Raw genomic sequence first — 26,722 nt, 5'->3', positions numbered from 1 at the left:
TTTTAACCGGCGTAGAAATACTGATGGTTGCTAATCATTTGTCAGTCAAAGGCCCTGCCCCCAAAGCTTCTCTGTGAAACATGTCCTCTTAATCTCTACTGAATCAAAGTGTTGCATGTAATCTTGGTTCTATTTATCTTAACAGATGCAGTTTATGTTGCTTTTTAGTCGTCAGGGAAAGCTTCGACTGCAGAAATGGTATGTCCCACTGTCAGACAAAGAAAAGAAAAAGATCACAAGAGAACTTGTTCAAACCGTTTTAGCACGGAAACCGAAAATGTGCAGCTTTCTTGAGTGGCGAGATCTGAAGATTGTTTACAAAAGGTATAATTTTTATTTCTCAGAAAGATGAAATAGTAGAATCAAATATTTGGTCACTTATAATGTGGTAATGGCAGACTTTTAAGAAATGACATTTATAAATAATGAATAATGATTTAGATGAAAAAGGTTTAAGTCAAAGCTTTGTATTTTTAAAATAACTGCTATTTTGCTTGATTACCCAGGCAAAAAGATAAAATCAGGAAAGTCGATTGCAAACTAATTATGTAAATAAAGGCATAAATGATTATTACTATTTAATCTTTTTAGAAAAATGCAATGAATTTATGTCTTTGCAGGTGAAAATGGGGCCGTATTTTAAATGGTGTGAGTAATTCTCTGAATTTAAACAAGCCTTTTCCCTCCACCCCCTTCTTGAAAATCTATACAGTAATGACTGATACTTGACATGCCTTTTTTCGGACTTTTACAATCTTATGAACACAACACCTTGGATGGATAGACCATTTCAGTCATATAGATGTTTTGAAACTATGTATATACAATATCTCTTTACTAGTGTTAACTGATTTGAAGTATACTTGTGGTGGAGGTGTAATTAGATCTGATAATTTTGGGAAGAATAGATTTTTAAATTTTTGGTGTTGCAAAATGTCGCACACATTTGCTTGAACGCTAAGCTTTTATTTTTTATTTTTTTAAAGTTTATTTATTTTTTAGAGAGAGAGCGAGCGAGCGTGAGCAGGGGAGGGGCAGAGAGAGGCGGGGGACAGAGGATCCAAAACAGGATCTGCGGTGACAGCAGAGAGCCTGATGCAAGGCTCAAACTCACAAACCTCGAGATCATGACCTGAGCCGAAGTCGGATGCTTAACCGACTGAGCCACCCGAGGGCCCCTGAACGCTAAGCTTTTAAAAAAAAATGTACGTCTTGGGGCGCCTGGGTGGCTCAGTCGGTTAAGCATCCGACTTCAGCTCAGGTCATGATCTCACAGTTCGTGAGTTCGAGCCCCACATCGGGCTCTGGGCTGATGGCTCGGAGCCTGGAGCCTGTTTCGGATTCTGTGTCTCCCTCTCTCTCTGCTCCTCCCCCGCTCATGCTCTGTCTCTGTCCTTCAAAAATAAAATTTAAAAAAACCATAAAAAAATGTACGTCTTTATTAATATCTGAAAGTCTTTCAATACCTTAAAATACATTTCTCAAGATTGGGCTAATCAGGTTAAAAGAAATATAATTACTTTGCTCTCCATTTCCCTTCCCTTACAAATAATTTACTGTATTTAAGATGAGTGTTTCTGCATGTCAGAAATTGTCTTCTGTAGGGAAGTGCAGAGAACTAACAGGTATGGGCTGCAAGGAGAGTTGAAGAGAAGTCTGGGTTTTATCTCCATTTCCTTTATTCCACTCTAGGTATGGATGCGGTTTTTTTGGTGGGGGAGATGGCAGAGGAAGTAATGGAGATTATAGGACATCGAGAATATTTTAAATACCATAAACTCCTCTTTCCAGTAGAATAAATTTAGTCATCTTTGGGCGATTTTGTATCCAGTGTTTGTTTTAGTACTTGTTGAGAAAAATCATAGCATTTTAGAGCTGAGAGAGGTCTTAGAATAATCTAGTCAAGTGATTGTTTTAAAAAGCTTGTTGCCCCCAAGGTTAGAACCCTAAATGGAACAAGTGGAAGTGGAGGTGCTCTCATGAAATCAGGACTGGGATCTTATACCCCTGCTCACTTGGCCTGTACCCTCTGCATAGGAGAAGTGGTTTTTTGTTTGTTTGTTTGTTTTAAATAAAACGCTACTTTGTTTTTAATGTTTATTTTTCACACACACACACACACACACACACACACACACACACACAGTGTGAGCAGGGGAGGGGCAGAGAGAGGGGGGAACACAGAATCCAAAGCAGGCTCCAGGCTCTGAGCTGTCAGCACAGAGCCCAATGTGGGACTCAAATCCACGAACCATAAGATCATGACCTGAGCCGAAGTAGGATGTTTAACCAACTGAGCCACCCAGGTGCCCCTAAAATGGCTACTGTTGATTAAACTTCAATTTTAGAAAAGAAGAATTTGGGAGACCTTACTTGTTCAAGGTCACGTTCTAGTTAGTGACTGACATGGAGACTAGAACTGAAATATTAAGCCTGGAGGCAAAGGTTTTAAATGGGGATGAGAAAAGAACACATATGTATTTCTTAAAAGATCCTTGTAATAGGAGAATGGGTAAGGGGACCACCGGGACTGGCACCTGAGGGGTCTCTTAAGGAGACCGCATTATAATGAGGCCCTGAAGGAAGACTGCTGCTGTGTGCACAGCAGGTGGAGAGAGCTGTTACTATGAGGTAAGTTTTAGAAGACTTGGTGGCTGCTAAAAGGGGGGAGGGCAGTGATTCCACATTTCTGGTTCAGCTGACGGGTAAATAGGAGGTAGCAGACATGTTGACTTTGCGATGCCTGTATGACTTCCATTTGAAGATGCCTAGTTTTCTCGGGGTGGGTGTGGAAGTCAGGGGGGAAACGAGGCATAAAGTGTTAGATCACCAGCATTCAAAGGGCAAGCAAAGGGTGTATTGTATAGGGTCAGTAACGTCAGGGAAAGGGAGAGAGTTTTGCAAATTAAGTCACCATTGCCAAAATTGCAAAAACAGTTTAAATGAAGAAAAGAATCTTTTAGGTTTTACAATGAGAGTTCATAAAATGCCATCTGTGGGAACATTTTCAGTGAAATAGTAGGAACAGAAGTCTCGAAGAAATGGAGCAAAGTGTGAAGAAGAGGTGGAGACTTTTAAACACCAAGTGTAGACTATTTGGGGAGCTTTGCTCCGAAGATACGAAGAGGTGGTAACCACCCATAGATGCAGGAGTCGGAAACAGGGTTTTTAAAAAGGTGCGAGTGACTTAAGCTTATTTCTAGATAGGGAAAGGAGTCCCCCGTGTGGAGGAGGAAAATACCAGCAAGGGAATCAATCCCAGGAATCGAGATTCCTGCAGCAGAAGGCAATGGCCTGTTAAACAGAGGGAAAGAAAGCACTCTTTGGTATTCCCGCACATAGGATTCAGCCCACCCACGTAGGGCCGCCACTTTTTCTTATGAAGGGCTATAAAGGGTAATCTAACCTGACTCTGATACTTGTATCAAGCGGCTATAAACAAAAGGTGCACTTAAAAAACAGCTTTATTGAAATAAAATTCACCTACAGAAGTTAGAATCTTAAGTCAATTTTTCGATACATCTGCCCCATTTCATACTGAAAACCTCATGTTTTATATTTAAGGACATATTCTTTGTAAGGACATATTCATAGAAACAGGTGATTTTTCCCCCTTAGTCCAGCTGGAAGAGAAGACCTTTTTAAGCAAAAGAGCTATCACTTCTGAGAGATTGTGAACCAGGACTCTGGCTGTTCCTGTCAGTAAGTGGTCTTTAGGTCTTCCTTCCCCCCTTTGTCTCAGCCACATTCTTCTTGCTGAGTATTTCACTTAAACAGTTCCCCCTCTTGGGGAGCAGGTTGGGGGGGGGGGTTGATAGGGATAATATAGCTGAAAATACAGACTGAAAATCAAGGGATTTGAGTTCTGCTTGGTTCGCACCCTTAGCTAGTTTTGTAACTTTAAACAAGTCATTTTTCCTTTTTTCCTCATGTCTGAAATAAATGCTCTTGAAGATCCCTTAAAGGCTGAAGAGTGTATTTTATCCAGCATGCTATGGAAGAGGCACTAGATTAAAGTTTTACAATGAGTTTAAAAATACATAGGTCCAGGGGCGCCTGGGTGGCGCAGTCGGTTAAGCGTCCGACTTCAGCCAGGTCACGATCTCGCGGTCTGTGAGTTCGAGCCCCGCGTCAGGCTCTGGGCTGATGGCTCAGAGCCTGGAGCCTGTTTCAGATTCTGTGTCTCCCTCTCTCTCTGCCCCTCCCCCGTTCATGCTCTGTCTCTCTCTGTCTCAAAAATAAATAAACGTTAAAAAAAAAATTAAAAAAAAAAATACATAGGTCCAAATTACTAGTTTGAGAATTTGCCAGAATACCTTATTTTCTTTACTAACAAAATAATTTTTAATGACATACCGGTGGGATTGAGAACAGTTTCGTTACATTCGCCCATAGTCAGCTGACACTTAGCTGACTGCAGAGAAGTCATGTGTTTTGAGTATAAGAATAGGCACTTTCAGATGTTCTCTGAGTGCCAGTAATTAGAGTAAGCCTTAATCCACTGTGCTAAAAATAACCAAACATGCCTTTCTTCTTACTAGTCTATTATTAATTTTACTTCAGATTTAGACTTACAAATATGTACTAAGAAAACAAAATGAGCTCATAATTGAATTTTTTAAAAAGCATTTGGCTCAAAAATAGGGTTCTCTTGGTAATCTTTTACTAAATCAGTGTAACACCATTTATTTCACTGCCTCTTCAAACCTCTTAAAATACTGCCTATTCAGTTTTAATTTTTGCCAGGTGCAGGATTACTCTATTTAATACAGTTCCTTTTTATTGTTTTTAATATAAAACTTGGGCTTTGGAGTCAAATTGCTGTTCCTAGGGAGGTTACTCAATTAAGCCTGGGTCTCCTGTAAATGCAAGTAATAATGGTATCTTTCTAGAAGAGTTGTGAGGATTCAAATAGTAAAATATGCAAAAGCCTCAGCTAATATTTAGTGTCTCATTCAGAGCGAGGACTCAGTGAATCTTACCTGTCACTATTCTGTTTCTTCAGTAAGCTTTCTGTAAAGTGGTGTCTTAGAATCCTGATAACTAGCTGTTCACTTACAGCAAAGAATTTGTTTACTTTGATGGCTCTTTGTCCATTCTACATTTAGGTAGAATTGCAGGATTTTTAAAATACTATCAGCTGATGCTTAGACACATCAGTCCTGGTGGTATTTAAAACAGTTCTTTAATTTTATTTATTTATTTTGAGAGAGAGAGCAAAAGAGAGAATATCCCAAGCTGTAGCACAGAGCCTGATGCGGGGCTAGAACTCAAGAACTGTGAGATCATGACCTGAGCCAAAACCAAGAGTTGGACACTTACCTGACTGAGCCACCCAGGAGCCCCCAGTCCTTGTGATAGTTAAGTTAATATTTCCAAGTGATTCTACAGTTGAAGACCGATGACTAGTATTTCAGTGCTGTTTATTTGTAATGCAGCACTGGCAGTACTGTGGATGAGGAGCAAGGACCATGGGGCAAGCATTCGATTACTTAACAGTAGCATTGTCGAAATGCTGACATTAAGACTAAAAGGAATTTTACTATTAGTAACTGACTTAGTAAATTCTTTCTAATGGGATTATTGAAATAGCACCCTGTTCATGTGCGCTGTTCATGGCTGGGTTTTTTTTATCTACCATTTTAATGCCAGTTCCTTTAATTTTTAGTTTTCTTAATTCAGGGACTTGTAACGTATCACTTGTATCAATTTCCCCAAATTCAAAACTATTTGGTGAGCATGGGTTAGGGAGGGTGGAGAATTGGAACATCCCATTGCCTGTTAAACAGATAAAACCATAGGGTAGGAAAGAGAGGAAACATTTTGTTAAAGTTGGAGGTGGTGCCCTGTTATGTCCTTCATGCTAATAAATGAACACATTGGAAAGCCCCCTCTCTAAGACTGCAACAGACTCTCCTACCATTTTAAATAACTTACTGAATGTGTGAGTCTGGTAGAATGGACACGGCAGAAAAGTCAAGCTGTGGATGACAAGGGAGTCCCTAAGGTGGAGTGGGAGAAGGCCTGGAGTTGATGTCCGAAGATCACATTTCTTGTCCCAGAGCAACCACTTGGCAGACCCTGTACTCTTGGGGCCTCAGTTTTTTTGTCCTCTACCCCCCACCCCCCAGTCAAGGATGATGGTGCTTGCTGTTGGAAAGATCAAATAATTGATCTTTACTTAATCAGTTGATAATATTAAAATTAATAGGATTCTGTAAATACTAGTTACTCTCATACTGAAGAGCAGAAATTCATTGGGTTCCAAAACAGATTATGTATTTGCAGATATTATTTTCCATCAATGCTATGAGCAGTAGTTGCTCATCGTGTTTCCCAAAAATCCCTTAAATGCTCCTCAATGAAAATTACAATCTAAACTGAGACTTGTTAAGAATGTCATAGGTGTTTTGTTTTTTGTTTGTTTCAAAAGCCTTTAATACACAAACCATTTGAAAGTGTTCTTTTAATCCTCCTCAAAGGACTTGGTCATTGTTTGCTATGCCTCAAGGTTGTCTTAAGTTTTGGCTTCCTTGAGTCAAGTATAGTCTAGTCCCATGTGCTACAATCCTAATTTGGAAGAGAATATTTACTTTTCCAATCTTATTCTTCATGAAGGGTAAATAACCAAAACTTTCATTTAACAGGTAGAACTTGGAAAATTTGAGGACAGGTTTCAGTTTTCCCCTGTTCCCTTTCTCTAACTTCTGTAAAAACAGAGCTGTTCTTTTCTTGGAGTTTATTCCACAGATCTAGAAACCTCCTTTTAAAAAACAATTTTAGGGGCGCCTGGGTGGCGCAGTCGGTTAAGCGTCCGACTTCAGCCAGGTCACGATCTCGCGGTCCGTGAGTTCGAGCCCCACGTCAGGCTATGGGCTGATGGCTCGGAGCCTGGAGCCTGTTTCCGATTCTGTGTCTCCCTCTCTCTCTGCCCCTCCCCCGTTCATGCTCTGTCTCTCTCTGTCCCAAAAATAAATAAAAAAAAGTGGAAAAAAAAATTAAAAAAAAATACTTAAAAAACAATTTTATGCTATTAGAAGTCAAGATAGTAGTTACCCTTTGGGGTGGCAGGTGGTGAACTGGAGAGGCTAGGGGAGGGGATTCAGGAGTTCGATAATCTGTTTCTTGATCAGGGTGCTGATACACAGGTGGGTTCACTTTGAAAACTCCTTAAGCTGTACATACATGATTTGTGTTCTCTTTGTGCATATTGACGCTCCAGTAAAACATTTTGGGACGTTGGCTTCACATTGACAATATCTTCAATAAGTCCTTTAGTCGGAAAGTTTATCTTCTTCCCTGTTTACTTGTAGTTTGCATTAATCACAGTGCATTTTGTTTTAGTTAAGTAAACACAAGATCGTATTTCATACAATTGAGGGCCGTTGTATTTCATTCAATGTGTTTTGTAACTGGGTCCAGCTATGTTTTAGAATATTATATGTATTTCTATGAATATTCTTAGAAAGGAGCCTGAAAGGAAGAAGAGCAGAATAAGTTTCTCTTTCTAGATGGTGTGATTTGAGTGATTTTTTTTTTCTTGCCTGTACCTTTCAAACTTTCTCTATATGCATTCATTACTTTTGTACTCCGGGAGGAAAATAATCTACACTGTTGTAAAAGGGAAAATGAATTGTTTAAGTATGGGGTCTTTCACAATAGGATATGAAAATATATTTAGAAAACATGATTATAGAGTAAAATTTTTTCCACATTTGCTTTTGTTACAGATATGCTAGTCTGTATTTTTGCTGTGCTATCGAGGATCAGGACAATGAGCTAATTACCCTGGAAATAATTCATCGTTATGTGGAATTACTTGACAAGTATTTTGGCAGTGTGAGTAGTATTTTGTTTTAGAAAATTGAATGCCATAGTATCTTTTTTTAATCTTTTCTGTAACAAGTTTATTATTTGATTGTCTTGGGGATTCTGACTCTTTGAAAGTAACTGCAGGAGAGGGAAGGGCTGACTCTGACTCTTGCCAGCGTGCACAGCCACTTAACTGCCGCAGTGCTTGACCCCGCTGCCTCATTTAATGACGGTCGTGAGAATAAGGTTTAAAATAGTGAAACAGAAAGGAGTTCAACTGCAGAGATTAACATTCTGGAAGTGCTTAATATAGAATTTAGATTTGGTAAGCAGTTACGATCACATTATCCGGGAAATACGTATTTAAAAAGATCAGTTTTTGTGACTAGAAAATTATTAAGTTGCCCATGTTGGGAGCTTCCAGAATCAGGTCTTTCTTACTTAGCTTGTAGGCATTGTGTTTCCAAGTACTTGAGATTTGAGAAATATGCTAAATTGATGATGCTTAGTTAGCAAGATTGCCATTTTTAGAAAGAATTAAGATGGATTTGCTCTGATCAGATTTTATTCACTACCTGATAGTGGGTAAGTACCTTTTGCTTTTTTTCAGTTTTATACCATTGTTTTCCTTGCTTTTCAGGTGTGTGAACTTGATATCATCTTTAATTTTGAGAAGGCTTATTTTATTTTGGATGAGTTTCTTTTGGGAGGGGAAGTTCAGGAAACATCCAAGAAAAATGTCCTTAAAGCAATTGAGCAGGCTGATCTACTGCAGGAGGTAAGCTAATCAGAGTTCTCTTCACTGGGCAGTAGCATGTTTTGCTCTTGCCAGGGAAGTCTCAGTTGTGCTCCCTCATTCGTAGACTCTCAGAAATTACTCTGAAGCATGCTTGGCATGTAGTGTCCATGTACAGTTTCTTGATGGGAATATGTGTCCATCTCATCAACTCAGTTATCTGTGGATGGATTGTTTACTTTGGAGATGGTCTGTCATAATGATGGCCCATTTTTGGACCCTAAAACACGAGAGTCTGAACCTTTAGAGGACAGACTAAGAAGGGAAAAGATTCATCAAGATAACAGGAATTTGAGAACTCTCCATCCGTTGTTGTGAATTACTTACTTACGGTAACCCCTGTTCTCCATCAGTTGACTGTGAGACTGTGGCGTTTTCATCCCAGATTGGTTCATATTTTCACCTCATGTCCATTAAGTGCAAATGTAGCCAAGCAAATGACAGTGTTATAATTACACTTTTTGTAGACGTCTGTAGTTTTATGTTAGCAAGACTAACTAAAAGGTAGTTGGCCTTCTCTTGGCTCTTTTTAAATAACAAACCGTGTTCTGTCAAATGACTGTGTTCTTATTTTGCCTTGATATCTATCACGAGAGCCATTTATAAACCATCTTCCCTTTCCAGTTTCCATAGTTGTCCTGGGTTAACTGTGTATTTGTTGTTTCTGGACCTTCAATTTCCGAAGTTTAAAGTTTCACAGATAGGGCCACCTTTTTCAAAAAACTTAAGGATACCTTAATTCAGATACCAAGTTGAATTATGCTTTAGCAGTAATTGTGGTTTTAATCAAATAGAAAGGAGTAGTGAATATAAAAAATGTATGTTTTCATTAAGATAATTGCCTTTTTTACTATGAAAGAAGGCTTTAAATCCAGTTTTTTAGCATTTCTGCTACAATAGAAATGTGAACTAAGAAGAGTAAATCTCTTTTTGTCCATTATAATTTCTAGTGGGCCCCTGTGGGAGGAAGGGCCTCAATAATGGCTCTGCATCAGTCACTGACTGGGTCAGTTGTGAGGATTGCTCAAAGTTGGGACGATATCATCCAGAACATACACCTGTTAAACATGAGACAACACATTGTGCGTGTAATGATCTCGAGGTACCAAAACAGTGGTTAAGATGCCTGCACCAGTGGAATCTTTGGTTGGCAGCCCTGATGCCATCCGCTGTCAGTAGTGAAAGGGGCACGGCGCCTTTCCTGAGTGCGTACAGCTCGCCGCGGTGCTTTATTCATTGATTGCAGACATGTCACTGGGGAGATTCTTTTTTAACTTCTGATATTCTGACCGCAAGCTCATATGTGGTTTTAAAGTTAGCACCTCCTTATTTTGCTGTTTACTAATCAGACTTTTCTAAAAATTCGGTTAAAAGCAGAATCAGGAACTATGAATTTTTCATATTTGTCTCTTCCCTTGTTCACTTTTATATTTTGTTATTATGGAGCTATATTATGTCAGATCCTGGTATTTCCTCCAGGTTCTTCATCATTTCTTGATTAATTCCACCTGCCTTAAAACATTTTAAAGTTCTTGAAGTTCACCTTTTAATATATTTTTTTCTGGAGAGTAGTGTTTAGGGTACTGATCTCTCCTGTGTCTGGACTGTTGTTTAAACTACTGGGAACTTGCTATTGACTTTGTAAATACGGCAAATGTACTAAGTTTACTTTATAGCATGTGTTGAGTATTTGATGTATCGGGGATAAAAACGTTAGTACAAGTCCATATTTATTTGTAAGTGTGTGTGTGTGTGTGTGTGTGTGTGTGTGTGTGTGTGTGTGTGTGTATCTCCCCTATTAAAGTATTTTAATAGTAAATAATACCTCCCTTTTTGAAGCAGTATTTTTTTTATCTTTAGTAGAAAGGAGTAGAGAGAAGCATGGGATGTCTATGGTTCCATGTAAGATTTTCCTTACCCTGTCTCACCCTAGTTTAAAAAAATTTTTTTTGACTGCTATTAATTACAGTTTCTTACCTTTAGAAGAGAACTTTTGCCCAGTTTCTTATCTGTGACCTTAATGTCATTTTGTACATAAACCAAAGTGATAGTACATTAAGACAGTTTCTATTTGGTGTCTGAATAAACCATTCAGTTCTTGAGGAGGCAGAATGTGGCTAGTCTGTTCTGAATTTAGAGTGAGTTATAATACATTGCAGATTAAGGCTTTTATGAAGCCAAGCTAAAGTCTCTTTGTGGCAGTAAGGCTTCAGATGATTCTGTTCAGGTTAACCTGTTACTCATTTAGCTTATTTGCCAACATACTGTCACAAATCCAGGGATGACAAGATGATTGTTTCCTAAAATAGATTCATTTATATGTTGATACATGATACATGTTTACATCGCTAGGAGAGTATTTGAATATTATGTTCATAAAATAGACAGTGGAATAAGATGAGAAAAAGCATTTCACAGACTGCTAAGTTTCTAAAATTTCTAAATTTGCTAAAAATTTCCCTTTTACCCAATTTATATAAACATGTTTTGGTTTGTTTAGGTAGTCCTTTAACAGGCAAACAGGGCAGACCATCAGGTGATAAAGTAGGTTTTCTCTTAGCATATTACATATAGTCAGTCATGAGATCAGGTCTGGACACTATGACAACAAAAAAGAACTATGAAATTAAAAAAAAAAAAAAAGAACTATGATGAGAGCTAATGCTTACTGAGTATGTATTTGTGAAGCATCCTGTGCTAATCGTCAACATGCCCTGAGAAAGATCATGAGTACCTTTTTAACAGATGACAAAGGAGAGGCTCAGTGAGGTTCCAGCAACTGGTCCTAGCATTCCAAACCCAGATCTGCTAGACTTCAGAGCTGTGTGAAATCTTAACCACTGAGCTCTGTCCATCTCTCTCCCTTCCCCCGTCACCCTCCCCACGCCCCCCTTTGTGTATTGTCTTGGTATGTGTATTTTAAACCTTCTGTTTTAGGTACCAACTTCTGTGTTTTTCAGGAATAAAGAGATTAATCATTCTGGAGGTTTTTCTGTATGGAACAGAATAGATTTTCTAAGATACCATTTTTTACCTTTTATACTGAAGATTTTCATTGTCCACATTATCAGTAGTTGGTATTTTTCAGTTGGATGCATAAATAATAATTGTTTAAATCATTTCTTCTCGGATTTATCTAAACTCCTGGATTTATAGTAGCTCTTTTGGTCTTAAAATTTGGGATATAGTATTCATTTAGCCTATGTCATGAAATGATTTTGCTTCCAACATTGTAAATATGGCTGTAAAGACACTCATCTAAATGCAAGTTTAAATTTGTGGAGGGCCTAATTAATTACTTTTCTATGTATTGTGACTTTTCTATTTGGTGTCAGGTCTTTTACTTGAATTGACTATTTCTAGACACCAAAGATGCCTTTAAATTTATAATGCAAATATTTGTTGGCTTGATGTTACATGGGAAATCGCAAAATAATTTTGATTTTAGACCTTTTAAAATCTGTGAAATATACATTTCTATCCTTAAGAATGTTTTTCTTCAGAAAAATTTCTCTTTTACCTGATTTGTATATATGTCACATAGTTTGTTCAGGTAGTCCTTCGTTTTATAGACCAACAGGACAGACAGTCAGTGGATACGGTAGCTGTTCTATTAGCATATTATAATCAGTAATGAGAACATAACATCAATGGGTATTTGAATAATTGCTACAATATCAGACACTGTGATCAAATAATAAAGATCTTTTTTATTTTACTTAATTACTTGGTAAATAGTGGTTAAGTTTTGACATTTCTAGACTGAACTGTATGTGTATTCCTTTTGGTATTTGGTTCTGTGAATACATAGATTTGGGGGTAAAGCCCAGAAAAATTGGTCTAATATCCAATTTTTAATGTCTGTTGGAATTTAACACGTTTTCTTAACATGCCACTGGTACTTGATTCTTAAATTACTAAAGTGCAACATGCTGAGATTACTGACATTCTTTGCAATACTTGGAACATTCCACCTCCCCACCCACACCACCAATTAAGTGCCTATTTTAAGCTAGCTTTTTGTGGGGGAGGACCTGGGGGAGTGGTACAGTTGATTTATAAACATACATGTAATGACCAAGGAAATGTAGAGTGGATTTTCTTTGTAAAGTCAGGCACTTACCAGTTTTTCTCTGCTCCTTAATTTTATAGAGCCAGAATGAAGAATGGGGAGGTTTGTCTGAGGATATCTTATGATAAAGAGCAGTCTAAGGCTTTAGTCCCTTTGACCCCCAACTTATTTCTTGGTAACTACTAAATTTACCATCTTTGTGGCATGGATAAAGTGGGGTGTTATGCAAAGACTGTTGCACGTGAGATGATTTCAAGTCCTTGCCTGATCCGTGAAGATCAAATAGTTAAATACCGGGCGTCGGGCTTTAACCTCAGCGGTAGATGCATGATGGTGTTGATCAGCGCTTTGAGATGTGTCAGCCTTTCTTTTTTATACTAACAGCATCATTTTGAAATTTGTGGGGGTTTTCCTTTTGAGCTTTGTTTGCTGTTGGTATTGTTTCTCACAAAGTAATCTGAGAAATGAAAAATAAGTGAGGTACCAAAAGCAAGCATTACACTTATGAATTTGCTTCTACGTCGAGATGATCCACTTTATGAATAGATTCACTCGGATTTGCAGTTGTTAATCTGCCTCAGCTAGAAAGTGGTGCTCTGTGGAGAATTAGCGCTGCTAAAATTGATTTGTTTTAGTGCTGGGGCTGCATGATATATCTTAGTACTATGCAACATCTTTGTGGAAGTAATAATAAATCTGTTGGACTGCATAAAAATGGAAAGGTAAGAATCTTAGAAAAAGTGATTTTTAAAAATGAATCTTTTGTAACCTAAAATTATTTTTAAGTAAATAAGTACTTGGAGTATTTAATAACATGCCTTTTAGTATAAAGTTGGGGGGGGGTGTTAAATTAAAATCTTGTTAATTAAGAATGTTTGGGCATGCTACTCAAACTCAAGAATATTGTACATTGTTTTACAATAGCTAGATATGTTCAAATATTTACAATATCCTTTAACAGCAAAAAGTGTTTTGATATAAATCCTCTTAGGATTTGGTTTAATAAGACAAACTCCTTTGATTCCTTTGTGATTTCCATTGTTTGTTAAAGCCTTTAAGCCTAACCCTTTTTCTTTTAAATTGGGTTAAAAGTTAACAAGGCCAGCGTATTTTAATTTTTTTAAGTGTATTTATTTTGAGAGAGAGCGAGAGCAGGGGAGGACCAGAGAGAGGGACGGAGAGAAAGAATCCCACGCAGGCTCCATGGGGCTCAAACCAACAAACCATGAGATCATCACCTGAGCCCAAATTGGGAGTTAGACGCTTAACTGACTGAGCCACCCAGGAGCCCCCATATTGTAATTTTTTATAGGTAAACTTGATTGGGGTCTGCTAGAACAAACTAGATAAGTAAGGTTTGGTTACATTAATGCTTGAAATGGAAAATACAGAAAGGCAGATGTAGAAAAAACAAAAGGCAGAACAAATCTTGTCTTTCATTTTACGCTTTATAAGAAACAATTTGGCCAATGTCCTTGATCACTGGTTTTCAGGTTCTAATCATTTTGTTCTAGATGTGTTTTTTGAGCTCTGTATTTGCCTGCTTTTCAGAATTTGAGGATTCCCCCCCCCCCCCTTTTATTTTTATGAGTTAAATGAGTTTCATTTTAACTCATTTTGAGCCTGCTCTTGCTACTCTGGGCTATTTGTAATAATGAAAAGTTGGAGTAACTTAAAATCAGTAGCTGTAAATCTGATTTTCAAAGATATTTGACAAGAACCCACAGTAAAATACATTTTTATATCACAGTAGTTACACGCACATAAACTGAAAAAATATTTTGTTAAATAATACTTTTATTTCTTGTGTTACAATCTCACATTTTCTCTTCTATTTTCTTCGATGCTGATCCTGATCTACTAAATTGATTGCATGAGGCCTAAGACTGGCACCTGCAAAGAGCATATTCCTAGCCGTTGGTGGTGATTTTTTTTCTTTAAAAAGTACTTTCTGAAAAATTTCAAGGTTTGAGGGTTTTTCCCCCCCTACTGACACATTCTTTTACATTTTCTTTTATTGTTTCCTCTATTGCCTTTTTTTTAAAATAAAAATGTCCATTATAGAAGAATGAGCAAATACAGGTACGCACACTAAAACATAATTTACCCATCAACCAGGGACGATTAGATTAACTCAGTGGTTCTCAACTGGGATGGGGAGTGGGGCAATTATGCCTCCTCATGGAACATTAAACAATGCCTAGACATATTTTTGATTGTCACAACAGGCAGTGGAGTGCTACTGGCATCTAGTAGGTAAAGACCAAGGATGCTGCTAAGCGTCCAACAGTGCCCAGGACAGCCCTCCTAGAATAAGGAATTTATCCAGCCTCAAGTATCAGGAGTGCCCTGCTTAAGAACCTTTAGTTTAACACAATAGGATATATATACAAAGATTCCATTTACATTTTACAGACCACTATATCTTTTCAATATAATATATAGTCCAGAGTATAAATGATTGGCTGCAATGAATCAAAAGCAGGAGGGGAAAAAAAAACCCTAAGGACAGTAAAAGAAGGACAAATGTGCTTAATAAGAATATGTAAATGGCTATAAAAATCACCTCTGTGAGTCAATGAAATCACCCTTACTTGATAACCAGTGCCTGGGGAGATAATCTGTGGTTGACTTCAACACCTAACCCACAGCAAAGCTTGTGGGTTGTCACTATATAATTTCGTTTCCTGAACAATAACCAAATCTGTTGATGTCTGTTAAGGTAATTGAGTTTTTACATGGAAACAGAATTGAGTATACCCTGCAGGCAGTTAGAATATTTTTTTAATTTTCTGCTGTTTTCCCCATTCACTTTAGGGATTTGATCATTTTTTTTTATAGGAGGAATAATTTAAATGATCAGAATTTGCAAATACAGGCTTTTATTGTACATGCAGACTTTTTTGTTGTTGTTCTTCTGTACCTTACTAGCCTTCAAGAACTTACTTAGCAAAGATAGAGAGTTTGAATATTTGAAATTCAGTGATTCAAGGAAATCTTTTATGTTTTGAAAACCCTGATCAAATTTAAAGCATTTCAAGTCCTGATCCAAATGGAAGACCAAGGCAAATACAATACAGTTACCCTAAAGTATGCTTAAAACTATTTCAAGTCTAAAGTGATATATGCTAATTAGTCTGGTTTTTTTTAATTTGAAAAGTATAATTAACTGCCAGAGAAAGTAATTTGTCCTTAGTATTTTATAACTAATAGGTTTTAGAGCAGGGTTTACAAGATGGTAGTTATCCCTATCATTTTTAAGACAAACTTTTGAGACGTGGAATAGAAATAGATCAGCACAATAGAAAAAGACAACAGTAGATATAAATAAATAATTCACAGATGAAAGAAAATAATTCACAGATGAGAGAAAAAAACAAATGGCCCTTTTATGTAAGGGAATGTAAATTAAAATATGAATGATAACTTCTTTTGGTTTTTGGATTGGCATGGATGAGCAACCCTCTTGTCTGCTGCTTATGACCACTTAAACTTTGTAGTCCATTTTGGAGCATGAGTTTGGTGCTGTTAACAGTTAAATGTGTACACCTTTTGACCCATCAGTTAAATTTCAAGGAATTGTGTCCAAAAGAAATATACAAATACACTAAGACTCAGTGTAATATTAAGCCATTGGAACTTACCCAAATGTTAATCAGTGGGAAATAGGTTAAGAAAATTATGCTACCTACATACATGGAACTGTTAACCTGGTTGTAAAAGCAATGAGATTGATTTCTATGTAATGATAAGGAAAGATACTCACAGTATATCAAGTGAGGAAAGATCTAGGAGTGGGACATTAACTTATCAGCATTACCTGTGAAAATGTTTGAGGTCCCCCTCCCTTTTCTAGAACTGTAAAACAAACATGTACTAGAAGTAGAAATATATTTTTAATTTACAAGTTTTTTAAATGACAAAATGATGTTGTGTGAATGGGAGAGTACACATTGTGTTATTCCATTAGGTAAAATCAGGTAGAATTCGCTAAAAAGAAAGTTCCAGCATGTAAAGTGAGGCATTTGTATGCTCTTGGCCATTTTAGACCCTAACTATCTGGAACAACCATATTGCTCTTGCCAATTGTTGCTAACTTAATGTCAGAAAACTTTCTGACTTTACTAGTGCCTCACAATTGCTGATGGAATACGACTGACATTATGAGCTGTGTCATAAAAGGTACCTTATAAGGGCTTTTAATTCTTCTCTTTCTATTCATTGCTAAACATAGATCTTCGTGAATTTGGATCTTCTCTGGCCCTTTGGTCTTTAAGCACAAGGAATAGGGTTCCAGAGTTGAGAGTAGGAATTCTGCCACAGAATACAGTGAGGGGCAGTAAAAAGGACCATTATATTCTAATGTTTTTTTTGAGAGAGAGAGAGAGAGAGAGAGACAGAGTGTGAGTGGGGGAGGGGCAGAAAGAGAGGGAGACACAGAATCTGAAACAGGCTCCAGACTCTGAGCTGTCAGCACAGAGCCCTACATGACGCTCGAACGGCGAGGTCATGACCTGAGCCGAAGTCGGATGCTCAGCCGACTGAGCCACCCAGGCGCCCCTGGACCTTTGTATTCTAGAACATGAAGGACAGAGGATACTACTTTTAGTACAAGGAATAAGTGAAGCCCCTCTACAAGAAAAACGAATAAAGCAGTAACTTCAAATTATAGTTACTTGTATTTTTCATTAAATGTAAACTATTTTCTCTTTGTGTACTAGAAAATCGGGAGACTAGGTTTTCCGTTTTGGATCCAATACCAGTAGTTAACTTAAGCACTCATCTCAACAAGACTTAAGTCTTCAGATAAGTGCTAGCTTACCAGATTTCATTACAGTTTCCCAGATTGTTATGAGTTTTCGGCCTAGTGTGGTGACTTTCTGGGAATTTCGAAGGTGATGGAGTTTGTCTTAGCAATGTAGGCAGTTTTAAGAACAGGTGTAACTTAATTCCTCTCTCTGCTGTGTTTGTTAACCTCCACTTCCCGCTACCTCTGGTTCTTTTTGTAGGGGGTTGAGAAGAAAGTTACTCTTAGTATGGAGGAAAGTTGAACATACATGCATGTACACTAAGGAGAAGGAGCAAATGCAGACAGCGATAGACTAAAGGGGAAAGTATATTGGCAGGGTGAATGGGAATGGAATCAAAAGCATTGGTCTTAGGCAAGACACATCTTCCTCCTGTTAGGAGGAGATAACTGAGTAAAGCTGTAGTTTGTTTTTTCCTCATCAGCTGGATGAGCGAAATTGAGAAAGTTGTCATTTTCTTTGAGAAACTAGTCTAGAGAAGAGCTGCTAGGGACGGAGGAGAAAGAGGAGACATAGATAACCTGAGGGAAATGTTGAGGGTTTGGAATAGACTTAACTGGGGAGTAAATGAGTGAGGAGTAAAAGGATTGCCCAGGACTGTAGGCCCATTTCAGGTTGAAAATAATGTCTAATCTCTAATCAGAGAACAGGTCTCCAGAGAATTGGTACTAAGGGCAATTTGCGGTATTTGTGTAATAAAACAACTGTATTAAAAAAAATGTTTGTTTTCATTCTGGCCTCTATTCCCCTGTATTTGAAATCGCTGATGTTTTAGTGTATTAAGAAACTCACCTTGCCTGGGTAGTGGAAAAAGATAGTAGTTCTGGTTCTGCACAGGACCGCTTGTGCATTATGACACGCTTGACTCTCACCCTCCCCAATCCTTAAGTAAATAATTATTCCATGACTCATTAGATGTACTGATAGTGTGAGGGCCCAGAATACTAGAGTTATATTTAATCCACTGTCATATTTTCTTTGGATATTAGAGAGAAAAATCATTTGGCTAATGTGGGCATATCTGTCATTCAGCTTAAAATTAACCTTAAATGTTAAGTGGTCACTAAGGCATTTATAGCACAGCTTTTTCAGACTGTCTCAACTGAGAAATTATTGAAACATGTTACGGTAACTTAAAAGTGGTAAAAGGATACATTATTTGTGTGCATTTTAGGGTTTCTGAAAGAATATTTTTCCCTGTGAAGAATATTCTTCACACTTGATGGATGCTAATTTCTTGTTTAAGTATACTTAATATGGATCATTGGCTGTGAGGAATAGTTTGGTTTAGCATCTCCCCTTTCCTTTACGAAGTGTAGTAAAAGGTCTGTCAGACATGCCGGGCAGTCATGTTTGAGAGCCGTTTGTTTTCTTCCATAGTAAGTCTCTTCTGGGGAGGACTGCTGGTGTGCTCAGCCCTACTTGGGACACTACCTTTCTCTTTTCTTTCAATGGGCATAAGCTCTCCATGGTTGGTTTTTGCACAGTGTGTATAGAATTAAGAGAAAACAAAAAGATTTAAAGCTATAATATAAAGGTTCAAAGAACTGCTATTTAGGTGAAAGGTTGACAGACTTAAACTTTTCTTGTTCTCTCTCCAGAAAACAGAGAATATGTATCACAGCAAGAGTTTCATTGGGTGTAAGAGAGCGTACTAGAATACGTGCTGGAGTTCTGACACGCATCAAAATGTAGTAGGACCTATGAATTCAGTTTGGTTTTTGTCAAGTTTGTTATTTATATTTTAGTATTACCTGATAAGTCTGATTCCATTAAATCTTAAGGGATAGTCCCAATACTTCGTTTAACTGCTATTTTCATAGGGAATTTTACTCTGCTAGTCATTCATCGTTGGGACTTAGAATTTTTTTTTTTTTTTACACAGACTATTGAAATAGGTTCAGAGGTTCTTTGACAAAAAAGTATTAGTAAATACTGTGAAGCGCTAATGTCACTGATAACAGAAATGGAATTCCCCTATGCAAATGAGAGCTTCCATAAGAACATGAAGCATTTGGGGTTTATTACATTATTTTAACTTGCTGGTTCATTCCACTGTATTGAGTGAGGAAGAAGGCACAACTGTCTCTTGAAAGTGTTTAAGAATTATCTGAGGATTAAAATTTAACTGGTGCTTCTCAGATACTTTTATATTTAATGGTTCTCGTATGAGAGATCTGTCACATATTTGAACAGTTTACATGACTTTGTAGCCTAACATTTCAAAATGCCGAATTTAATATTAAAATGAGGATATTTTAGAAGCACTCAAATGAGCAATTTTAAATTTTGAATCACAAGCCTTTTGGCAGGGGTAAAATCCCTTTGAGAGTCTAAAGAGCCCTGGGCCCTCTTCTCAGGAAAATCTGCACAGAATTTTGCCTCTAGTTTTAAGGGGTTTGTGGAGTCCCTAGAAATCCATCTCTGGACACTCTAGGCTCAGTTTAAAACCTCTCCTCAGGTTACCTCGTTGACATGAGAAACTTCTTCTATTTACATAAATTTGTAGGCATAGACAGTTGACATCTTTTTGGAGATTTCTTTATAATCTATCTTGAGGATTATTTAAAAAGTAATATCCTCAGTCTTAAAGGCATTGTCTTTGGAGTTTTTGTTGTTGTTTTTTGTTTTCTTTTTGTTCTGTTTTTTTTAAAGCTAAGTGAACCATTAAAAACCTCCATTGCTACTTAAAATACCAAATGGGTGACTGCTTTTCCACTACTTCTTGGGAAAGATTTTCCTTTAGGATCTGTAAAAGAGTTTATGGTCACCTTAGGATGTAACGATTTTCATTAACGGATTAAATTCCTTTACTTTGTGTAATAAAATCCTGACATACTTGAAGACTGGTGGGAGGTAGTGTTCTAATTGAACTTTCAGTTAACTCAGTACTGACCAGATGACTTTACACTGAAAATCTTTTCAGCCTGTTAGTAAATACAGTGCTTTTGGATTTTGTAGGACATAGATCATTTTGATTATCATTATGTGAGGTTTTTAAAAGAGGAATCTGAACTCCTTTAGCACTGTTTATAAGCTAAATATTCAGCCATAGACCAAAGAACAAAAACAAAAATTTAAGTTTCCATTTTCTTTACTGTGCAGCAAACATTCTAGAAATCTGATTGTGTCTCTCAGTTTGTATACTGTATAAGAATATATGCATTTCTTTTGTAGCCACGTCATGAATATTTTAATGTCCCTGTGTACTAAATGACTACTCATCGTGTATGCAGAATTGCACAGAGGAAATAGAGAGCTGATATACTTATGAAAGAAAATGCCCTCAGCTTGGTGACTGATTATCTTGTATAATCATTTCAGAATCAATACCTTCACCATTGTAATTTTTTTTTCCTGTCATTTCTCTGTTTGATTTTCATTCTATATATGATCTTGATATAGTTTATTCCTGCTCTCAACTGGTTTAATTTCTTCTTGAAATATGGCCTATGAATGTTTTGAGTAGTATTTCACCTTAAACACGTACATGATTCATCTTGTAAGAGGAAACGTTAGCAATCGTTAAAGTTTTTACCAAAGAGCATATAGCAGAAGTGCTACAGCAGAATAAACAGTGTCGTAACATACAGTGTGACTTGGTCTTCAGATGTTGGGGGAGAAAAGAAATTCTATTTAGTGTGACTGTATTACAGCTCTCTGTGAGCTAATGTATTCTAACGTATCACATAAAAGTATATTTGGAAATAATTCAAGAAAGTAAAATCTGTACTATTACACAATATTTAAGGGTGAAACATTCACAGTTCCTAAGTTTGTAATGCCATGTATATTGGATCACATTTGTGCCACACAATATTGAACAGTTCCTTTAAGAATGATCAGAAAACTGTGTTAGAAGTCTCTTCTACAGTATCTGTTGTTTAATAGGAAATAACCTTTTCAAAATGTTAATACTGAGTTTGTTTATATAGTTAAAATCCTAATACAGTTTAAATACTAGTATTTTACTAGTGATGGTTTTATAATAGATTAAGTCTTCATTTAAATACTTAATGATTTGTTAACTATAGTTTTATATTCTAAATATTAAGACTTAATATTGATTACGGTGTATAGTTTTAAAACGTGCAACTTATTATAAAAGGAAAAGTATCCAATAATTCATTGCTTATATGTAGAGAGTTTAAAGCCTGATTAAGTAAGCTATCATTAAACCAATTCAAAAGATGCTCAAACAGGTTTACCACTGAAAGACGACCTATGAGAGTGTCTATTAGGCAGGTATGCAGACCAGTTCTTTCCATTCTCGCTGTACTGCATGACATTTGAAGCACCTGGATGGGCTATCAAATGGGAAACTTAGCATTATACCTTGAAAGCACTGGGAGACACTGGTCTTTCATTTCCATTTTTGTCCTCTGCCCCTCCCCCAACCCTGCAATATGTTATTCATCTGGTTTTAATGCTGAATATGCATTGTCTCATGCCTGTTTGCTTTGGATGCTGTGTGCTGAGCTGTAACAAGATGTTGCTTCTTTTGTTATTTGTATACAGCTGCTTGCTTTAAATTAGTAGATTCTGAAATCGCTTTTCTTGCACGTCTAAAATAAAAGTATTGCATGTACTTTGTCTCATGTGAATGACTTTTTTCTTCTCCATCCCTTTTGACAAATATATTTTACACTTTAGTTTTTCCAGGTAATTTTATTAAACATATTTAAAAAACATAAAAATGGTTAAGCTGGCAAATTCTGTTCAATGTACAGTTCAGGACTGTTAAGTATATTCACGTTGTGCAGCTGATGTCCAGAAATTTTTCATCCTGTCATACTGAAACTGTAGCCATTAAACAACTCCCCATCCCTCCCCTCAGCCCTTGGTAACCACCATTCTACTTTGTTTCTATGAATTTGATTACTTTAGAGAATAGTTTTTCTAGGTAATTTTGAGCTACAATTTCAGTGTGAACATGGCAAAATTACATATTATATTATGAACACAATTTGTAAAAAAAAAAAAAAAAAAACTAATGTACAAATAGTACAAGTCTCAAGGAATCAAATATGTAACTGATTGCTTTTAAGTAGGCCTTTTGGAAAGGACATATATTTTAAATAATGCATATGGGACACGTAACATGGTTCTCTTCAGGAAATGCCATATAGGATTACAGGCAGTAAGGACATAGGGGAAGTCTGACCAGCTCCGGGGAATAGAATGGGAGTCATTCTTACATGGATAAGTGAAGAATGTTACCTGCATGGAATTCAATGTAGGCATCTTTTAATAAATGCATTAAAGGCTGTATGGTGTTTTTAAAGACAATTTAACATTACAGTTGACCTTTGAACAATGAGTGGGTTAGGAGTGCCAACCCTCCCAGGCAATTGAAAATTCACATACACCTTTTGACTCCCCCAGAAACTTAACAGCCAACTGTGGACTGGAAGCCTTACCGACAACCTGAACATTCAGTTAACACCTCATTTGTATATGTATTATATACCATATTACAGTAAAGTAAGCTAGAGGAAAAAATGTTAAGAAAATCCTAAGGAAAATAGAGTTACCATATGGTAACAAAGTCCGCATGTAAATGGACTGGTTACAGGTTCAAGGCCTAAATGGAAACGATTGTTTTTAAATTGTTTCCTTTATTTAAGATATATGTGATTCAGATGTCAGTACAGTATATGTAATGTCTGAGGCTAAACATGAGAAGGGAAAGAGACTGGCTTACATGATTCTTGGGACTGTTGCATCTTTCCATTAGACTTTCTTTAAACTGTATCGTGAAAACTCTGAGACCTGCAAATAAAAGAGAACCTTTGTGTGCACATCACTCAGCTTCAGCAACCACCAGCTCAGTACTCTTAGTACTATGCCTGTTTCGTCATCCATTTCCCCCCACCCCCATTTTTGCCTCAGTATTTTAGAGCAAGCCCTAGGCCTCTTATTTCATCTTTAATCCTTCAATATGTATCACCAGGAGAAAGAAGTACCACAGTCCTCCCCCCGCCCCCAAAATTGACAGTAATTCCTAATACTTGTTCCTGGTTCAATTTCTCCTAATTGTTGAAAATGCATTTCTATACTTGGTTAGAACCAGATTTCCAACAAGGCTCACGTTGTATCTGGTTGATGTCTTTTAAGTCTTTTCATCTTTAACAACTCGTCTGCTTTTTTTCCTTGCCATTTTTTTAAAACTGAGTCACCTATGTTGTAGAATGTCCTCCAGCGAGTTGTAATCTTGTGGCGCTGTTTAACTTGTTTGCTTATCCACCATATATATTTTGATGTGTAGCCTGGTTAAGCTGAGGTTTCGTTGGGGGGAGGGGTGGCGAGGGCAAGAATACTTCAGAATTTTTTTCTTTAACCAAAGCTGATTTTTTACCCATTTTTCATTAGTAAACACACCTACTAAAAGGTTACCATAAAAACTTTATATGCAGAGTTGATTTATAGTACTTTATTTAGTACTAAATGCTAAATACCTTCAGTTAGGTCTCAGTTGTGTGATGTTATCGGTTGACATTTTTTTGAGCACTTTCTAGAAGTCGGGCACTAAGCCTTCTCTCCCTCAAATCTCTATATGAAGGTAAGTACTATCCAAATACGGAAACAGACTAGCGTTTAATTTACTTAAGATTATTCCATGTACTGCTTTACATGCAATTAAATCTAACGTATGGATTTGTGGTTTAATATTGTTCTTTTCCTTGTTTTGTGCTGTACCATAATTAGGATGCAAAAGTAAGTTAATTTGTTATTGGATACTAAAAATTACGTTTTCTCCATTAAATTCTAGTATGCCTTTTAATTACAGAATTATTGCAAGTAACCCCTGAATCTGACCTGGTCCTATTTTGTGATATGCAAAATCAGCCACTTTGGAATATTAAGTAATTTTTTTCTAGATATGCCTGCTTTGTCTTGTCTTCCTTTGACATTTAAAAATGAATATTGATTGTTACATAGGACAAAAGTGCCTTTGTCCCCAGGTATTCTTTCTGTGTTGCCTCACCAAAGCCATTGGTTGCCTTGGAGAGGTCTGGGAAGGTGAGTTTCTGAAGCCATGCTGCTGGGGACAGTTAAGTTAAAAACTGAGTAAAAACTCAGAGTAAGACATTTCTATGACTACACATGACCAAAAAAAAAAAAAGGGGGGGGGGGGCCATGGGAAACAACATTATGTGAAGATTCAGAAGAACTCGGGGTTTTCCCTGCTTTTTATTTAGAGGAGGTTTTGAATTTTAACACAAAGATAACTTGCTTTTCCTGTAGCTAATTCAGTAGCAATGATTTCCTAAATTGCCAGTGGGCTTGACTGCTTTTTGTGTTACAGCGATGGTACCCAGCACATTGGTAGGTAATTAGTGGGTATTTAATGCATGCTGAAAATACCCTTCTGTGGTCTTTTGGGGTCCACGACCCTGAATAACCGCCTGCTCTCAGTTTTAGACTGTGCCCAAACCAATGAACTGCTTGCATTGTTCTCTGAAACTTGCACATCCCTCCGTGTCAATTTCACACTCTCAAGCTTCCCCGGATCTGCTTACCAGAGTCTCACATTTTCCCTCCACAGGAAGCTGAAACCCCACGTAGTGTTCTTGAAGAAATTGGACTGACATAACTCACCTCCCTTGTTGATGACTTCTTGTGACATTTCACACACTGTAGATGGTCACTGCCTTCATGTCCATGTTAGCTAATGGTATAAGATGACGTCTTGTCAGTATTACTGTTTTGCTAAGCTGCTTCATTCAGGCCTACACACAAAAAAAATTTTTTTAAAGGGAACTTTGGTTAATCAAGTGATAAGGGACTTAAACATGAGTTAGAATGATGCAGAAAAAGAAAGGTACCTTTTCTGGATATTTTAGTTTTTAAATCTGTTTCTCTCAATCTGATTATGTATCTATGAGAATGACACAATTAGGCAATCTACATTCATTAATTACGGTCTTTGGCAAAGGAAACTGTTAAAAATTATAATATGAAACCTGGTTATATGAAACCAAAGACTAGTGTGGGATTTCAGTATATCTGAGGATAAAGGGAATTGATACATATCAAATGAATTAAAATTTAACTGTTTATGTTGAAACTTTAAAAAAGAGAACCAAATTTATACCAAAGACCCTCATTGGAAACTACATACTTAAAGGGAATACACAAATGACTAAATTGAAATGGTGTGTTTTACACTAAAAAATCTTTCCCTGGCATTCCAGACCTGGGACGAGGAACAGAGAGCGACTAATAGTGAGCACGTTATTTTTAAGGCCAAGGAACATTCAACTCCTGAGACAGATTTTTTTGTGGTCATAACCATGTAGTGACTTAGATGGTTTTTGATGCCCCCAAATAAAAAAGGAAACATTGACGTAACCTGGAATTCTTCATAACAGCATCTTACAGAAAACATGTTTCTTCTCTTCACAGAGTGTTGCTTAAGTCATTGTTTAAAGCACGAATATTCCTTCCGGGGTGCTTGTTAGAGCCAAATTTATTTAGCTTCCCTCCACTTACAAGTGCTGCAAACGTTAGGGCAGCTTCATTCCCTTCCATGGCACTGCCTAGTTATCAGAAATCTTCTAAAAGCAGACACCACCTTTCATATAAAAGTGATAGTCGAATGAGGTAAAATGGCATTAGTGGGCCCTATATTTTTTAAAGCTGTACAATTGTTTCAATGTCACTTTTATACATACTTCTGTGTATGTAAACATGTCTTCATGGTTTATACTTTCATTTGTTTCTGCTGGGCTGGATTAAGCTTTGTTGTGATTGTGACCAATACATATTCGGGCCATGTTAGCACTGTCTTACCACATCACCAATTGGTTGTAATAAATGTTCAACGTATACCATTGTAGTGTGTTTTTATCTTTCTCTTTGCAAAGGTTTATCAACTATGGGGAGCTGCTTAAAGAATTTTACATTTTTTCAGTCAAATGTCAAAAATCCATCTCTGTTTCAATGTGGTTGCTAAAAGCACACACAAGATAAACGGTAGAAGATGTAAGGAGTCTTCATGTACTTCAAGCTCATTAAAAAATAATGTGGATTCCATGCTGAGAGCCTATCCACACATTTATTTTCAATCAATAAATGCCGCTTTTAAAACCTTGATGCAGTTGACTTTTCTACTCTTTCTGAATGAGCAACTCTTGATTACTCCAGGTAATCGAAGGTACTGCACATCAGCCGGATCCCCATTCCCCCAAGCCCCGGAGAGGCTAGCACACTTGCCAAACTGAACTGATG

At 37.0% G+C, this 26,722-nt stretch overlaps 1 protein-coding gene across 4 annotated transcripts in view; it reads left to right on the top strand.

Annotated features, from left to right (window-relative positions):
* The window catches only part of AP1S2 (adaptor related protein complex 1 subunit sigma 2), a 28,564-nt gene extending 2,242 nt beyond the window's left edge, over window positions 1-26,322 (top strand). Inside the window, exons 2-6 of one of the 4 annotated variants that reach the window (XM_047843465.1) lie at window positions 146-324; window positions 7,731-7,839; window positions 8,453-8,590; window positions 24,197-24,205; window positions 24,454-25,031. In XM_047843465.1, coding sequence (XP_047699421.1) covers window positions 146-324; window positions 7,731-7,839; window positions 8,453-8,590; window positions 24,197-24,205; window positions 24,454-24,552 — 534 coding nt within the window. In that variant the 3' untranslated portion in view covers window positions 24,553-25,031. The other 3 variants (XM_047843463.1, XM_047843464.1, XM_047843461.1) reach the window with 3 other exon arrangements.
* Window positions 26,323-26,722: the final 400 nt, after the last annotated feature.

Source organism: Prionailurus viverrinus, chromosome X, assembly GCF_022837055.1.
Source record: "Prionailurus viverrinus isolate Anna chromosome X, UM_Priviv_1.0, whole genome shotgun sequence".
In the NCBI taxonomy this organism is placed as follows: Eukaryota; Metazoa; Chordata; class Mammalia; order Carnivora; family Felidae; genus Prionailurus; species Prionailurus viverrinus.
This window is presented reverse-complemented; position numbering and strand designations above follow the sequence as displayed.